Source organism: Simochromis diagramma, unplaced genomic scaffold (assembly GCF_900408965.1).
Source record: "Simochromis diagramma unplaced genomic scaffold, fSimDia1.1 OVJJ01000451.1, whole genome shotgun sequence".
Taxonomy (NCBI): domain Eukaryota; kingdom Metazoa; phylum Chordata; class Actinopteri; order Cichliformes; family Cichlidae; genus Simochromis; species Simochromis diagramma.
Genome location: NW_024387276.1, coordinates 322906 through 340422, shown reverse-complemented (window position 1 = coordinate 340422; position 17517 = coordinate 322906). Strand labels below are relative to the sequence as shown.

The 17517-nt window shown below is 40.7% G+C and overlaps 3 protein-coding genes across 3 annotated transcripts; 2 read left to right on the top strand and 1 right to left on the bottom strand.

The window, feature by feature from the left end:
• Positions 1 to 3896: 3896 nt before the first annotated feature.
• On the bottom strand, positions 3897 to 9175 carry LOC120715668. Its single transcript, XM_040002756.1, has 4 exons — positions 9130 to 9175; positions 8858 to 9023; positions 5183 to 5476; positions 3897 to 4882 (listed from the first exon to the last, which is right to left on the bottom strand). Exons 2-4 carry the CDS (start codon positions 8905 to 8907, stop codon positions 4027 to 4029), a joined length of 1200 nt encoding a protein of 399 aa, XP_039858690.1. The 5' UTR covers positions 8908 to 9023; positions 9130 to 9175; the 3' UTR covers positions 3897 to 4026.
• A 985-nt stretch (positions 9176 to 10160) lies between these two features.
• On the top strand, positions 10161 to 14273 carry LOC120715670. Its single transcript, XM_040002758.1, has 6 exons — positions 10161 to 11100; positions 11514 to 11650; positions 11880 to 12094; positions 13315 to 13373; positions 13456 to 13521; positions 13724 to 14273. The coding sequence occupies exons 1-6, from the start codon at positions 10979 to 10981 to the stop codon at positions 13809 to 13811; spliced, it is 687 nt and encodes a 228-aa protein (XP_039858692.1). The 5' UTR covers positions 10161 to 10978; the 3' UTR covers positions 13812 to 14273.
• Positions 14274 to 14352: 79 nt separating this feature from the next.
• LOC120715671 (G2/M phase-specific E3 ubiquitin-protein ligase-like) lies at positions 14353 to 17141 on the top strand. The gene is made up of 2 exons (XM_040002759.1): positions 14353 to 14704; positions 16006 to 17141. Exons 1-2 carry the CDS (start codon positions 14428 to 14430, stop codon positions 16254 to 16256), a joined length of 528 nt encoding a protein of 175 aa, XP_039858693.1. The 5' UTR covers positions 14353 to 14427; the 3' UTR covers positions 16257 to 17141.
• The last annotated feature ends 376 nt before the right edge of the window (positions 17142 to 17517 follow it).

Here is a 17517-nt window from a genome sequence, read left to right as displayed (position 1 = left end):
TTAATTGTAAAAGTTTTGCAAGATTCAAAGTAAATTTTGAAAGCCTGATAGAAATTGCAATTTTTCTTCTGGTTAAGAAATGGTGTAAAAAAAAACGCAGTTTAATAATTTCAGAACGCGGTAAAAAAAAAAAAAATAATAAAAAAATATGGCAAGCCATTAGTGCCAAAATTCGCCACTTTCCTAACCCGTTTGGTTAAGAAATGGCGTAAAAAACGCCGTTTAATTATTCAAAACGCCGAAAAAAACGGCGTTCTGTTCCGACAAACGCCGCTTTTTCCGCCACTCGGATGGCGCCCTGAACGCACCATCCGAGTGACGTAAAAAGCGGCGTTCAAAGACAGACGGAAACGCCGTTTTTTACGCTAGTCGGCACAAAACGCCGCTTTTATGCATCTTTGAACGGCGTTTTTTACGGCGTTCTCTGCCAGCTGTAACGGCGTTTAAAACGGCGTTTTATTGAAATTATGCAGGGCACTCCCCATGGTTCCCTCATCCAATTACTTTCAACTCATTTCACCCAATCAAAGAAGAGGAAGTGCAGACCACACTAATGCATCACCGATTCACCTTGCTGCTAAGCGATTGCCTATTCAGTACCAGTGCTTGTCACAGTATTCACTTGTATTATAATCCCACTATGCATTTTGATGTGTTTAAGGCATGATCGAGCAAACAAACGACAGAATACTTTTTCTGAAACCTTAACTGTGTTACCTGTTATGGCAGCTAACTGAGCCTCTTTCTTATTTTCCTCTTTACTTTTCTTAACCTTTAACTTATGTCTTAGCAATCGGATCCTGCCATCTTGCATTACCGCTTCGTGCTAGTTATGTTGACTTTTCTCTTCTTTTGTCTCCACTTTTTTCACCCGTGTTTGGACACTTGGTGCATGGCTCCTTTGTTTACATTAGGGATCAGCTGTTAAGCGCTGCGCCCTGCAGCTGCGCTACCGGCAGACAGACCCTACATCCCCAGTGAGGGAAGAAACTGGGGTGATGTCTCCCGAGGACACCTCACACACCATCTCTCCTTCCTGTAATCACTGAAAATGTGAGATCGCTCCCTGATATGATTGAGGAGCTAATGACACTAACCCGGTCACAGTGGCAGTATCCCGGCACTGCCCGGTACTCCCTCTGTGAGTAGGCTGCCCGGCTTCCAGCTGCTGCGGGCGGACAAGACGAGAGACAGCGGTGAGAGGAAAGGAGGGGGGCTGGCAGTGTTTGTTAAAGACGGTTGAGGTATCTCTGGGCACATCGCTGTGAAAGAACAACTCTGCAACACAGACATTGAGCTATTAGCCGTTAGCATCCGTGGAGGCAGCCTGTGACTCTCTGTGGTCCGCAGACTGCAAACGTAATCTCCGAGAGCTCTTCTTCTAATATCAGGGGACTTTAATCATGTCTCGCTGGACTCCACACTGCCCACCTTCACCCAGTATGTGACCTGCCCCACCGTAGGCAATAAAACATTGTACTTAATGTATGCCAATGAAAAAGTGGCATACAGTTCATCACCTCCCCCTGCCCAGGGAAGATCCAATCGTAACCGAGTGCGTCTTGTCCCTGTGTGCAGCCCTTACTGTGCAGGGAGCCACTAATCACCCACGCAGTGCAGAGATGGTCCGCGGAGGGCATATAAATAAATAGTAAAAGCAAGTAAATGACAGTATGCTCTTTCTGAAACAAAGGGAGACCTTAACTTTTATCAAAATACCGTTTTACTCAGTTTAAAGTAATACCACTGTATAATAGCCTTCAAATTTAATGTTAACAGTATCTCAGGAATATTTTTGCCCTTTCAACATGCATTAAAAAAATAGATATACAGTTTTGAATCAGACCTGTATGTACGTTTTCTCAAAAGTGACGTAAATAAGTAATCTCAAGAACCTGAAATAATAGTTTCCCATGTAAACTGGAGATGTCCTTGTCAATGTCATCAGAGTACTCTGGATGTCTTACACGAATTTGAAACATAAAACCAGAGTGGCACATGACAGTGTTGCACATAACATAACTAGTTTATATGACATGAAGTTATAAAAAAAAAGAATCCATGTAACTTGGTAATGGCTTCTTTCTGATAACTCTTGGCTGCAGTGTGCATTATCTTGACAAAAGTATAAGATACTGAACCCACTGATATGATGTGGTGGAGGAGCACAAATACCTGGACACCCACATATATACATTTGCTGAACTGGAAGATCAAAACAGAAGCTGTACACAAGCAGTGTATGGGCAGGCTATTTTTTGTGAGCAAGCTTGTGCAGTGCACTTTGATGTGTTCTTCTTGGATCAGGAGAGCAAGCTCTGTGATTGGCTGCACTTCGGAAGCTGTGGTGGAGAGGAAGTGAGTGAACAAACTGCCATGCATCATGGATATTCCTCTCAATCCACCTCACCAGGTACTTCTCTAAAAGTGTGACTCAGGTCTGTTGCCCCAAAGGATACAGGAAATGCACTGATTTCCATGACAGAATCAAGTCTGTTTAATGCTCCATGATGATAACTTTCCTATGAGCGTTTGAAGATCACGACATCATGGCGTTTAGCCTCATTGTTTCTGCAAAGAGATTTCTCCAGTCACTGAATCTTTTGATAAAATATATTTTTATGCCTCTAGAGGATGGAATATTTTAAAGACTTTACACTTGGGGACATTACTCTGAAATTGTTGCACAATTTGTTAATGGAGTTTTTTGCAGATTGATCAACCTCTGCCCACATTTCCTCCAAAGCAACTCTGCTTCTCTAAGATGCTCTTTTAATATCTAATCATGTAACTGACCTGTTACTCTTAAAATATCCCTGCAGCTGTTTCTTTTTAGAACCACTTTTTTCCCAGCCTTCTCTTGCCCCATCCCAGCTGTTTTGAAACATTTTGCTGCCATCAAATTAAAATGGACTTATTTTTAACGACGTAGTCTCTGTGTAAACATTTGACATGTTTTCTATGTTCTACTGTGAATAAACTTTGCCTTTGACATTTGCAAATCACTGCTTGCTCTTTTTTTATTCACATTTTACACCGGAGTCCAGTATTTTCAGAACTATGTTTGTACAAAGCGTAATCTGTACAAAGCAAAACATAATCTGCTCGCTAATGTTAACATTTTTCTCTGCTGTGAACTGTCACAACATCACACACGCTAAACCATTTTATACCTACTACACTATACTGAGCCACTTCAAGACCTACTATAGTTTTTTAATTATTTACTGTCAATGCTTTATAGTTGTATTTATCAATATCAACAGCTGTAACTTTTAGATTATTCAAGTTGACTTTATCGAGATTGTTTCAGTTGTAAACTTTCAACTTCACAACTTCCATCTTACACACTTTAAAAATCACTCAACATTTTTATTGTCAGTGTCACACAGCTCGTTCTTATATCTCCACTTGATCACGACAACACAGACACAGGTCGGTTCTTTGAAACGGGCGTTTATTACTTGGGCCTTCTCTCCTCGGCTTCACCATCACCAGTACGCCGATACACCATGAGAACTGGTCACGAGCGAACAGTACAAATCAATTAGCAACTTTATAGTACACATATTAAGTCCAAACACAAATAACAACATTTCTCAAATGACAAATACCTCGTTGGCTGCTTGTCCTGAAAAGAGGTCCTTAAGTCCTTGTGTTGCTTTTTCTTTTAGTAAACTTTTAACTTAAAATCGCTTCATGAGAGACATCTACTCCCTCGCAGTCCATGCAAAGTCTCGTGTACTCTCGTTAAGGGTATTCTCACGAGACACTAGCTCTTACACTTTACACATGTACATTTCAAATAAAGACATTTCAACACAAACTATATATATTCATGATATTATGTAACTTATTATAAATCAGTCATCTACATCATGAAATCCACGCAGCATTTACACCACTACTCAATGGTACATAGTAAACACGTATCATAACTTTTCACATTATATGTATCCAGTCACCTAGATATTTTGAAGTCTTTCCACTTGCTGCTATTATGTTTCAGTCATTAATTGAACTGTCTCAGTGATATGTGGAGTCCAGAAAGTATATTAAGCCAGTGATGAGCTCAATATCATGACTCCCTCTGGTGCCACTTAGTGGATTAAATAGTTCTACCACTTGCTCCATCATCGGTCCATCCAGAGTAAATTCAATGTCTGGCACAGTAATCCTCTCAGGCCAGTCGACCAGCAATCCCAGCTCATCTGTACCATGAGCAGCAGCACCACCACCAGAATCTGCACCTGAGCCCTGAGCAGCAGTCGTCTCACTCTCAGTGGCTGTCACACCACCATCAGCTGTCCCACCAATAGTCCCATCAGCAGCAGCTGCTCTGGTCTGAAAGATGTCCTGCATGGCAGTTGAGGCTCGGCCCTGTTGCTGGAGGCTGCCTCGGACAAAAATCTGTAATGGGCTCAAGTGTGTCTCTGTCCGCAAGCCATGATTGTTCCACTGTTGAGTGAAGTCTTTCAAATCTCTGTTGATCCTTGGGAGATAGATGTAATGGAGAGCCCAAAGGTGCATTTCATTGTCAATGTCAATGATGCCTTCCTCCTCCAGGTGGTGAAATAAATCACAGTACACATTGGTCATTCCTCGCCACAGATAGCCCCAGAGCCTCTCAATTCTCTGATTATGGGTACTCCTTCCTCTTAGGGCACTTCCACGATCAAAGCCTCTGAAAATGTTCATCCCCAGGCAGACAGCATTGTTTTCCCCTCCTCTGTCTGTCCGGACCCTCGAGGGTACACCATAGGATACCACGGCTCTGATGAAACTTGATAAAACAGTACTGCTACGGTTGTTGTTTGAGGCACGAAGGAAGACCACAAGACGACTGTATCCATCAATAGCCCCATGAATGACTATCCTCCACCTAAAACCGTGGTCCATAAGAAGAAAAATCTTATTTCTGCTTTGTTATTGAAACAATGGAAACACACACTCTTAATTGATTTACATGGCACTATTGCATGTCAAGTTTGTCTGTACGTTGCTTGCGATGTCTGTGTTCTCTCATTTTCCCCTTTAAACATAACCAGTTGTGTTAGAGGACTGCCCATCCCAGGGCCTGGCTCTATTGGATGTGTCTTACTGTTCAACAGTTATATTTGATGTAATGCTGAATTTCACTTTGGTCAAAATAGGTGTTCAACAAATCAGTGTGCTTGGTTACCTTATCAGCTTGTGATTTCCATCAATGTGCCACAATGAGTTTGGACCTGCAACCTGATATGTTCTTCGTTCTGGTCTCCGCAAAACTGCTCTTATGGCAGCTGCTCCAGGATTTATCCGTAGCATGCTTGCTCGAACCCTCCTTCGCTGTACACGTAGTCCACGTACTCGCAGGGAGGCTCTGACAGCCTCAAGACCAATTTGTTCATTGCCAGCGACAATGTCCTGCACATGTTCATCCAGCGCACTGTCAGTCAGTTCCGCATTCATTGATGCACGGGTGAAATGACACTGTCTGAAATCAGACAAAAAGAACATGAGTATTTTATCACTGCCATAACAACACACATCATTATTTGACTAGTTAGTGCACATTCAAATATACTAATTTTTTTTTTTTTTTTGTGTCCCGTTTGGATCTTTAGCCATCAGAATTGTTGTCTTAAGGCCAAGAAAGATGCCAAGCGGATTTATTTTACCAAGTGGATCATCATGGCCTTGCCATATTGGTCCATTTGATTGACCTTTATTATAATTATGAATTTATTTTATTTTCAGTTGCTACAAACGGGACAGGACAGGGAGAAAGAATGAAAGAAAGAGAGGGAGAGAAAGAAAACCAAAGGGGAGAAGAGACGGTGAGAAGGGGGGGAAGAAAGAAAAAAAAAAAAAAAAAAAAAAAAAAAAAAAACCACCTGGGTCACCTGTATGGAGAAAAAAAACAGAAGAGAAAGCAACATAGTTAAAAAAAACAAACGGCACCATCACAATAAACTAGCTAGCAGTAGATATCAGTAGATACTAAATAATAAACGATATTGTGCAGCACGCAAGATAGACAGCGCACAATGTGCTTTGAGGCAGCAGCCAAGAAAGCTGTAGTCCGCGTCTGTGAATACCCGTGTGTACACTTGTGTGCATACCTGTGTGGATCAGCATGCTTGCATTCCAAAGGTTTCTCCATGTAACGATCTGCTAGGGAGTGTGGGGAGCCACAGCCCCGTCCTCCAGGGTATGAAGCAGGTATGGAGGAGATCAAAACTCCAGACATCCAGAGGCCCCCAGAACACAAGAGACCAAGGAAGACCAACAGAGGGGCAGCCGCGCCACTGTCCCAGAAAGAGCTGAGGAGAGTCCCAGATGAGGGCTCACTCAGCAGCCGCGGAGCAGAAGCCAGGGGGGGTTGCAGTGACGCGCCCGTGAGCTCCACCGGCAGCCAGCTGTGCCTGAGTGACCGAGCCCCAGGCCAAGAGGCCGGGGGCACCCCACCTCTGAAGTGGCCCGAGCGAGCCCCAGGCTCCAGGCCCCGATAAGCGGCCGCCAAGGAGTGAGCCGGTGTGTACCCGGACGCCCACCCCCAGACACAAAGAACCACCAACGCACCGACACCTGAGGGAGTCCGACACTGGCAGGGGAAGTGGTGGTAGGGGGAGATAGGCCTCCAAACCCTGGAGGGCCTGAGATGTCCCCAGAGAGGTGGCGTCTGATACCCAACCTGACATATAGACACAAACATCCGTTCCCACCCTCATGCTCTCATATGCACTTACTCCACACTCAACCAACGTGGAGACAGACATAAAGAGAGGCTGTACACACGATCACACTCCCCAAGCGTACTCTACGAACCGGGGTCTAGGTACCCTTGCCCCTGGAGGGGGGAACTGCACCCAGACCCAGGTGGTGAAATCTGCAACTATCCTTTGAAGCACCGCTCCTCTCTTAAACAGCAATAAGGATAATTATTCGGTTATTTACATTATGTAAATAACAAAATAACTTAAAGCAAAAATTGGGAAACGTAAAGTCCGAAGTCTTTATATTAAGGGCCATCAGTCAAACAATATTGTTTGCTCTGGGTCTAAACAGAGCGCGTTGTGTGTGACGTCTTCTTTTGCGCATGCGGGCCGCTTTGACCGTTCACACTGGAGCGCGTTTGCTGTCGCATTTTATTTGTAGTGTGAACGAGCAGACAAAAAAATCTGATCTGATCAAAAAAATCGGAATTGAGCATTAAGACCTGCAGTGTGAACGTAGCCTAAGGCACCTGAAGTTGTTTGCAAACCGCGATAAAAAGATAGAGGAAGAGGTAGTCATATTTTTAAAATAAACTTTATTTAGAACAATAACAATGACAATCTCAAACAGACAATCGAATCATTCCGTACACTCCCCTTTCTTTTCTCCCAATCAGAGGAAAACACATCATTGCGGAAGAGGTGGTAGTAGTAGCGGTGTTGCCAATTTAGTGACTTTGTCGATATTTAGCGAGTTTTCAGACAACCTTAAGCTGGGCATACACTGCGATTTTTTCAGTCGCGTTATTCAGCTCCTGCTCAAAGGTTCGAAGTTCGTAGGTCACGAGGGTCTCACACTATACGGCCCGATGCTCTGATGCGACCTGAGTGCTCACACTGTGCGTCCATAAAATGAAGGTTATAACAGAAAATCTGTTGCTCGCTCTCCCTCTCTGTCTTTCACTCACACAGACACGCACACCCTCACCATCAACTTTGTTAAATTGCTAATGAAAAACATTGATCAGGCAGCTGTGATTGAGCAGCAATGCCCATCAAATTATTTTCACGGTTGTTGTGGTCGTGATATTTTTGTGAGGCCACATCGAAAAGTCTCGGATGAGCTTTCCAAAGTTCTACAAGTTGTGCCTCCATTGCTTGTGTCCAGATCAGTAGCGGTTTTTGATACGGGCGACACGGGCGGTTGCCCGGAGCGGCATCACGGGCATCGGCAAAAATAAATAAATAAATTGCTCGTACTCATGCTGCCCCGACGTCATGCCAGCACATACTGGGGATGGCATAGGCACCGATCGGTTTTCTATCGCCCATTTGCTGGGAGTAATGACGCCCTCCGTTTGCGAGGTGCGCCTGCTGCTTGCGGCACAGGGAGGAGAGGGCGGGGCGGCGGGGGATTCTCTGGCTGGCTGGAGCAGCATCTAATAACCAACTCGCAAAATAAAACAAAATAAAAACAAAACAACAAACACGAAAACACGAGACATTATGATACAGACTTATAATTTGCACCGATGTTTTTTTCAAAATTCTGTATGCGAAAAGTGAGCGCGAGAGCCCTCAGTGCACCTGCTCGCTGCTGAAATCAAAGTAAACTTTATTGTCATCTCCGCTACATACATTCCAGTATATAGAGAGACGAGACGACGAGGCTCCAGTTACAGCAGTGCAAATAAACAAACAATATATATAAGAAGAGTAAGAAAATAAATATACACTTTAGGACCAGGAGTAAAGGGATCAATAACAATTTAAAATTTAAATTTTATAGTTTGATGATTTAAAGTCTCACACACAACACGTTGACAGGGGAGGGGGGCCGGCTGCTTCCAAATAATAATAATAATAATAGAGCCCATTTCATTCATAATGCTGTCAGTCCAAGCCCATTATGTATTCATGATTTGAATCCTGGGTTGTGCGAAATCCCAGAAATAAACCCTAGACAAAGTGAATCTGTGAACTAAGGTGTAGGTCTGTTAGGTTATGTTGTGGTGATTCTCGGGTTGGGGAATGGGTGTTCGTACTGGAGTGCAAAATATACTAATTTTTACAATTTCACAATACCACTTAATTTGAATAAACAGTGGGTGTGTGTCACAAAAGAACTGAAAGTCACACTGGTTTCAAAAGTCACTGACCGCAGACGTCTTCGAATTGTACGAAGTGAAACATTCAAAATATCAGCCATCTGAGGTGCAGTGAATCCACATGACTTCAGGAATGAAAGCTGTTCCCGAGTGATAAGGTAAAGGGATCTGCCTCTACCTCTGTTGAAAACCACTGGTGCCTGGTATCCAAAAGAGCCTGAAAATATATAAGCGTTTGGTGTATTTGGAAAATAGGTTAAGACAGAGTCATAATTTATTTCACACTTTTGATCAGTCAAGGAATCGATACAATATGTGCTTACCTTGTTGGCCATGCTGAGTAGACAGTTCGACTTCCTGAATCAATTCAGCCAACCTCAAAGACATCAAAAAATTACTTCTTAATTCATGTTATATTTTCAGGCCATATTCCCCTTAAACATTTTATGCAAGTTAAAATGTTAAATGTTTTCCATCATGCTTTGATCATACCTCCTTAACGCTAACTGTAGTACATCTGGCCCAACATCGTCCATCAGCAGCCGCTGTGTACAGTCATTAAGAATGTTCTTGCACCTTGAGATGAAAATCCTCCAGGCCATACTTTGTACTGTGATCCCACAAAGACAAAAATTTAAATTATTACTTTCAACAGGTTTATATATTTAAATAAATCAAAAAAATTTCATGTTAGTCTTCTGAAAATTGTGACTGAGCACTTTTGGAAACACTCTGTCATCACTAAGTATTGGGACTGTGAACAGTTACAGAATGCATCTGAAATAAATGTCAGATTCTAACAGGTTATAGTTCTGTTAATAGAGCTTTTGAATCTACGTTTCATACATATTCCTATCTTTAATAACAGTATGTCAACGATGTCAACTAATATTTTCATATTTCAAACACACATCCAAGTTAAAAATTTAAATCTCCGCATCTTCTACTCTGCATATCTGAAAAATCATTTTTGATAATGTTCCAATTCCATTGTCAAATGTTCCCATCTATGTTATTTATCTTTGTTTATTTTAAATGCTGTCATTTGTTTTTTTTTCCAACTAATTAACAAAATGAACATGATCTACATTGTTTTGTTCACTTAAATAAAACGACATTTTTGTATTGTACCCTGGGTTCATGAAGACCATGCTGTCTTTTAACTTCATTATTTATTTTCTGCATATACTGACTGTTCTTTATTCATTTCTTTACTTTGCTTTCTCCTCTCTTCTTCTTCTTCTTCTTAAGTCAAGTTTAACGGCAGCTTGCATCCACTTTCTCCTCTCAATTCCGCTGAGAGTAATTCCCGCTCTACTGTACAAGACTTGTGAATGGTTACATGGAGGGATGTACCACTGTAAGAGGGGTGATACGGAACAGTCCAAGTGATCGCTGCTTTAATTTCCCGGTCAGATATACATAAATTGCACGTCGACATAGCTGGTGAACTGTAACTAGACCATAAATCAGTGATAACAAAAGAACATTCAATCTACTTTCTCCGGTACTTTATAGAAAAAATCAACATCAATTCAATGTCGTCTTGCTATCTGGGATGGCAGTGCAGTACCGTGTAGCTTACTCCGGCTAATGTAACAAGTGTTATAAAACCGTATTTTAAATAATATAAAGTGGCTAAACGGAGTACCATATTAAAGACCTTATTAACATGCCTCACCTAAAATGGCATGTTGGCAACATTGCTAACGGACCAAGGTTAGCATGCCTTGTCTGTGAAGGTTCTCAGCATGACTTTTTTTTTTCGCTTACTACAATACAAAGCTAACATATAACATGCGCTTAAAAGGACAAAGCAATGTTTTTGAATCATCGCTTAGCTTTTAGTTAGCAAAGTCGAACAATAATTGAGATTAACTAGGGTACTTACGGTGTTTTTTGTTGGCGCAGAGATTTCGCATGCATTCATCTGTATGTAGTTTGTCGCACATAGCTTGATTGAGACAACACAAATATGAGGTTGACTGTGATTGGTTAACACAAATTCTGATCACAGGTTGTGGTAAGGGGTGGATTAAAAAAAAAACACACAACCTTCAGTCTTGCTGATCCAATCACAAACAATGTACCTTCTCCCGCCGTACTTTGAATTTTAGGGATGCTATATATATATATCTGCCCAGCCTTTTGGCGGACTTTTTGTGGACAGTCATGTCCGAACGGAGCGCTGCATTTCGACGGAGAGTCACTGATATCAGAGACAGAATGAATGCCCAATTTAACCGGCTACTGAATCAAGATGACAGTGAAGAGGGGACATCTCTTCTACAAAGGTGAAATGCTTTGGTGGTGGTTACTCTATTGGCAAGCTTTTAGCTTTGCGCCTTTTTTGTTTTTGCAAAAGGAAATAACTTTTACATTTTTAAAATAATAAATGGCTCGTTTACTAATTATGTGTTACAATTCAACAACAAATTCTGTAATCATAAATGTCTATCCTAGATTGACGACTTCAAATGACAGTCATTTTAATCCCTGTTATGTGCATTTATGCATAAAGATTTTAGTTTATAAATGTAGCATATCCCATATTTTCAGGGAGCATTTAATTTGCGAGACAATCGAAAAATGCATGCAATAAGTGTGTTGGGTGTTTTTTTTTTTTCTTTTCTTTTTTTTTCTTGGGGGGGGGGGGGTGTCTCTGTGTCATTAGTTTGACTAAAATTATCTCATGGTCTAATGATAGCTTTGGAGTTTTCCGCCAACAGCACGGAGGTGGGCCAGTGCGCAGACCAAGAGGCGGGAGAACCAGACATCGCCAGTTAACGTTTAAGGTGTCAGTACTAAGGAATCCCACACTGACACACTACCGATCTCATAGGGGTAATCAATATTTATATTAATATTAATTATTTGGAGTGATGGGTTTGAAAAAAGAGAATTACGTCATGGTGTCAGTTGTTTACAAATTGTAGAATTTGGCATTAGATTTTTAGCACCTTTGTAATCTTTATTTTCTTGCACCAATAAGTTGATGTTGAGACACTACAATGTGACAATTTACCCTTTTCCGTTTTTAGGGATAGCTAATTTGGTTTAAATTTGATTACAGATGCCACTCCTGCTACTCGAGTGGTCATTCCTGTAAACCTAAATGCAGCTGAATTCAGGCAGGCACTACGGGACAATATTGCAGACATACCTTTGCAGTTCGATCTATGCAAAGTGAATGGACAGCGGCTCATTCTTCCTCTTGAAGAGGAGACGCCCCAAGAAATTAGAGCAAGAAACCTACTGGGTCGCTCCAATCTTTATGTCCGTCCAAAGGTATTCAAATGTTCCACTCGGGTGGCTGATATGGCATAATTGTCACTATTACTGTAACTCAGAGGCGCTCCAGTCACCCTGGTATTTTATAAGACATCTTTAACATGTTACTGCTCAGAATAATAAATGCTGTGATTTTCCCCAACGGATTTTAGACATTCATCTGATCACTATGCCAGATGGCTATGCTTAAATAATGCCCCGTCAGGTGATTCACTGTTAATAACAGAAATGCAGTAGAGCAAGCTTCAACTGTGGTCTAACAGTATTTTAGGGTTAGGGTCATTTTGTTCTTGTAATCTTAGTTTCCTGGGTTCTGGCTTTTTCATTGTCTTTTGTTAATGTCCTTAACCTTTCCTTTATTTATTTATTTATTTATTTATTTAATTTTTTCCCCCCTCAGTTATCCTAAGTTCTACCTACCCAAAGTGTCACGGTCCTGAGTCTGTGGACTCAGTGTTTTTCTGTTTGTATTAGTTAGCTTTGATTTCATGATGTGTTTTGATTCTCTTGGGTTTGATTTCTGTCGCTAGTATTCCTAACTCCCTAGGTCCTGGGCATTTCTTGTGTTCTCCTTCTTAGGTCGTGGTTCTGTGTTCTGTTAGTATACAGTCGTCTCTGTCAGTGTGTCTCTTGTTCTGTCACCGTATCCCCTAGGTTAGTCCACGTCTGTTCAGTTTCCTGTTTTACTTTGAAAGTCTGTGTACTATGTCAATGTGTTGAGTTTTGCCTCGTCATGTCTGATGAGTCCCAGCTGTGCTCTCCTCCTGTTTCACATTCCCTAATCACCTCAGTATGTATTTAAGCCTTGTGTGTTTCCCTGCCAGTTGTCGTGTTGTACCCTCAGATTATACCTGTGTGTTTCTTTGGTCACGTCACGTCACGTCACGTCACGTCACGTCACGTCACGTCACGTCACGTCACGTCACGTCACGTCACGTCACGTCACGTCACGTCACGTCACGTCACGTCACGGTTGGTTTTCATGTCAGCAATAAAGCTGAGGTTCTGATTTACAATTCTGTGTTCGAGTCCTGCACTTGGATCCTCCTCTCTGCCTGCCCGCACACAGAGCCCTGACACAAAGACTGATCTTCTGTGGTTATGCTTTCATTCATTTTAGGTGTGGCTGTTTTGGTTCTTGTCTTTGACTTGTCCTCTGTTCTTGTTTGTCATTTGTTGTTCCATTTCTTTTATATTTTAATACTCTGGTGTTTTAGATTACAGAAGCCAATGAGGACTCAACTGGTGGAGAAGTTGTGCAGTCTGAGATGGCAATGTAAGTCTTTGACAACTGCCTTTGGACTGTAGCACTATAAATGCATTACACCCTCTCATCAACAATATTTACCATATTGCAGTGTGCTGCATGACACAGAGACACCTGACCATAGCAGGCACAATGTACAGGAGCCAGAGGTTATCAGGTAAATGGCACTCTGTTTGTTTATGAGTTGGAATTTTAATCTTAAACTATTGCACAATTTTATTTATTTTTTTGGTAAAAACTAGTTTGGTACAAACTAATTCTATCATTATTATAACTTTGATCATTTTGTGTAGTCTAGATCAATAAATATCTGCATTGGGGTCCTCTTCCTGCTATGAAATATTTCTATTCCTTTGCAGTGGTCTGCATGAAAACCATACAGCTCATTCTAGTAGGCATGGTCTCCAGGAACCAGAGGTTAACAGGCAAGTGGTAGTTGTTGAATAACATGCCAAAACTTAAATGTAATCTGGAACTTATAAAGCACACACCATAGGTAAATAGACACTCAATAAGTACAATATACGGGGTGAGACCAGCGAATATTAAAATTTGAAAGGTTGCATGTATTGAACTGATAACATTTATGTGCTCTGAATATAGACCAATGGTTTAATTGCCTCATTCGGTTTCTGTTTTGCTTTTTCATGTTTTTCAGATTTGTTGATGTCATAATATTGGTATTTTTAATTGCTGAAAATGCATCGATAACACTTTAGTCAGCCTGACCATTCAGACACTTGGAACTACAAATCACCCAAACTATTCCCAGTAAATGGGCAGTTCCTTATGTTTCACAAAAAAAGGAAAAGAAGACACTGCTGCCCTGTGATAATCTTTTGTTCGCAGGGAAAACTGCACTGTCAAAACTTGAAAGTTGCATTGTATAGTTTAGAAAATTACAAAGTACTTTCCTGGTCAGTGCTTGTCTTCCCATTGTGTTCCCCCCTAATAGTTAACACTTAAACAAATCATCAATCTGCTGAGTTGATATCTGTATTGCACTTAAGGTGGTGTTTAAATTGACAAGACAAAACAAAACTTTTTGTTTCACAATTTTGCTATGTTGTATGAATTGAGAGTACAATCTGTGGCCAACAGGGTTGCCAGCGTGATTCAGCAGTTTGTTGCTGGTATGGACTCGTGTGCTCTGTTCTGGCAAATGGTGAAGAGATGCTGGAAGCAGTTCCTTCCTGTATTTACAAATGCAGGAAATAAACTTACAAGGAACAGCTTCCAGGATCTCTTCACCATTGGATGGAGTCCAGCTGGAAGTAACAGACGTGAAGAAGAGGAAGCCACCATCTTTCAGTGGGAATGGTGGCTTATGGCCATTCAGGGTGAGTACATAGAATACAACACATGTCTTGTTTCTGTTTGAATTGCTTCAGGCATTTAATGTTAAATACAGTGTCCACAATACAAAATACAGACAACTAAATCGAAACAACACTTGGGTGCAATAAAACCTTAGAACTTTGCAAAATCCACCCCTTCTTAGAGCATATGAGGAAGTTTTTGATTCTTTTACCTTTTAGGTGAGGTATTTGAAAGGAAACCACCTACAACAAATATTTTTGGAAGATTATTTCTTTTATCCTCTGTCATCTCTACCAGATCTTGCTTGTTTAGACTGATAGGATGTAATTTGATTTTCATTGTGATTTCTGGTAAAACATTAATTTTATTACATGACCGAAAACTTCTCCTAACACTAAAATATTAAATAGTTATATTACATACTTGTATTTAAAATATGGTAAAAATTTATGATTCAATTGTATTAGCACATCTGAGAATTAAGTAAATGGTAAATGGCCTGTATTTGTATAGCACTTTACTAGTCCCTAAGGAGTCAGTCGTTCACCCATTCACACTGGTGATGGCAGCTACATTGTAGCCACAGCCACCCTGGGTCGCACTGACAGAGGCGAGGCTGCCAGACACTGGCGCCACCGGGCCCTCTGACCACCACCAGTAGGCAACGGGTGAAGTGTCTTGCCTAAGGACACAACAACCGGGACTGTCCGAGCCGGGGCTCAAACCGGCAACCTTCCGAATACGAGACAAACTCCCAACTCTTGAGCCACGATCGCCCCCAGTATTTTTGCAGTGTTTAAGACAGGTTTCAAATTGTGTTATTCTGTCTCCCTTTGAGACAAAGGTCATTTGTTAATTAGATGCACTGCCTAACTAGAAGAACCTTCTGGTATTCCATTGACTATAATGAAACCTCCTGTATATTAGTGTCCTAGGGTAATCGAGTGGTGCAATGACAACACCCACGCAAATGTGACATCACTAGAAAGCCAATGTACTCTTGCAAGGACAGAATGAATAACTTTAAAAAAAAAACAAAAAAAAAACATACACATTGCATAAACAGTCCTTGACATAGGTCTGACTTGGAGGACTGAAATTAATTTCCTGTCTTAGGAGGGCAGGATTGCTTTGAGTAATATTTTTTTTTTTTTTTTTTTTTTTTTTTTTTAATACAATGCTTTGCAATAATGGTTTTGCCTAACAACCTGTTTTTGACTCCAAAATAGTCATTAACGCAACTGCTCTACTATGCAGTCAGTGTAACTGATTATAAATCTACACATTGCACCTTATTTAACACTTGTATGTATTTTAACAGAGCAAGAGGTGGACCACACATTTGAAGAGCTCCTGGTCTTTATAACTGGGGCTGACTTACTTCCACCACTGGGGTTCCCACAGTCCTGCAACATCGACTTTTACGATCAGGAGTCAGGGATGCGCCGCATCCCATACACATCAATGTGCAGCTTATCCCTGTATCTCCCAAGAGGTGTTGCAGATGAAGATCAATTCAAAGATCTTATGAACGATGCATTAAAAGCATCCCTGGGATTTGGAAAGGTGTAGCTGCATACATGAACTGATGCTGGGAAGCTGTGGTTAAAACCTGTGGGCTTTTGGGATGAAGTTGTTATTGTAAGTGTTCTTAAAGGGGATTGCTCATGGCACTCAGGCTTCTTAAAGATTTTACATTTTAAAAGTGTTTATACAAATGACTGTTCATTGTGTATATAGTTATATTTATAGTCCAGTTAAGACAACTAGGGTATGCATGCATCAAGCCATGCAAAATAAGTGGTGTTCAGAAAGTTTCCAGGAAATGGTTCAAATGACAATTCATCTAGAAATATTCTTTTGAAAGATTGTTGTTTATGTTAAATTATTGTACACTGCATAGAGTGTGGTTTTTTTTTTTATTATTTATTTATTTATTTTCAAGATGTACAAGAGATGCCAGACAAACTTTGAACTAAAAGACACTGACTTTTGTAAAATAAAATATTGTAATGTCAGTTCTCATGGTGTCTTGTCTATTTAAAAATTAAATTTGAGGCTTACCTGTTACTGTCAAATACTGGTATTGGGTTCCATTGACGAGGGCTATGTAGTACAATTATGTGCTTAAGTCAAGGTAAATGGTTAAATGAATTTACCCTCATCTGTTCTCAAACCAAGAACTGAAGAATCCATCTCAACTCAGAATTAAAAGTTATGAATTAATTTTACTGCTTTCGAGAACAAAGCAGTTTTAACAAACTGACTTTAAACTTTGGCGTTAACTCTGAGATTGGCACCTGGCCTTTGACTATAACCTGGTTAAAAATCAATTATGTAAATGTGGTAGAATTATGTAAGAGATGATGGCTGTAAAGCCAGTGTTTTTTGTAAAAAAAAAAAAAAAAAAAAATAACGTCAAGATAATGAACACTGGTATTAAAATTATATTTTATACATAAGACAATAACTGTAATTACCAAAGTAAAGAAAATGATTTGTTAGACTCAGTTTGTTGGTGAACGATGCTTAAAAAGTGTGTAGCAATTTGGACAGTCAATCCAGTGATTGCTTTGCTTTTTCTATGGTCACGGCTTACCTACTTTATTACAGTCATTTAGCTGTACGTGACAATATATTTAGCTAAAGTTCCTTCTGCTTGTTTAGGTTTCTCCCTGTGTTCTAGGTTCATTCAGCCCAACCTCAGGAAACTTGTCTGCTTGCCTACTGTCATCTCTACAAGCCTCATCATATTCATGCTGTCTGACTCCGCTGATAAGCAACCAAAATCACTGAAATGTGCAGTCGCTTTCTAGCCTATATTTTTAAGCCT

Excerpts from the sequence above, each read along its gene's own strand:
- LOC120715668 (XM_040002756.1), bottom strand. The coding sequence starts at position 8,907 with ATGGCTGATATTTTGAATGTTTCACTTCGTACAATTCGAAGACGTCTG. Across the intron at positions 5,477-8,857 it reads ACAATTCGAAGACGTCTGCG|ACAGTGTCATTTCACCCGTG; the intron begins GTCAGTGACTTT and ends GTCTGATTTCAG. Across the intron at positions 4,883-5,182 it reads GGAAATCACAAGCTGATAAG|GTGGAGGATAGTCATTCATG; the intron begins GTAACCAAGCAC and ends CCACGGTTTTAG.
- LOC120715670 (XM_040002758.1), top strand. The coding sequence starts at position 10,979 with ATGTCCGAACGGAGCGCTGCATTTCGACGGAGAGTCACTGATATCAGA. Across the intron at positions 12,095-13,314 it reads ATCTTTATGTCCGTCCAAAG|ATTACAGAAGCCAATGAGGA; the intron begins GTATTCAAATGT and ends CTGGTGTTTTAG. Across the intron at positions 13,522-13,723 it reads CAGGAGCCAGAGGTTATCAG|TGGTCTGCATGAAAACCATA; the intron begins GTAAATGGCACT and ends ATTCCTTTGCAG.
- LOC120715671 (XM_040002759.1), top strand. The coding sequence starts at position 14,428 with ATGTTGTATGAATTGAGAGTACAATCTGTGGCCAACAGGGTTGCCAGC. Across the intron at positions 14,705-16,005 it reads GTGGCTTATGGCCATTCAGG|AGCAAGAGGTGGACCACACA; the intron begins GTGAGTACATAG and ends GTATTTTAACAG.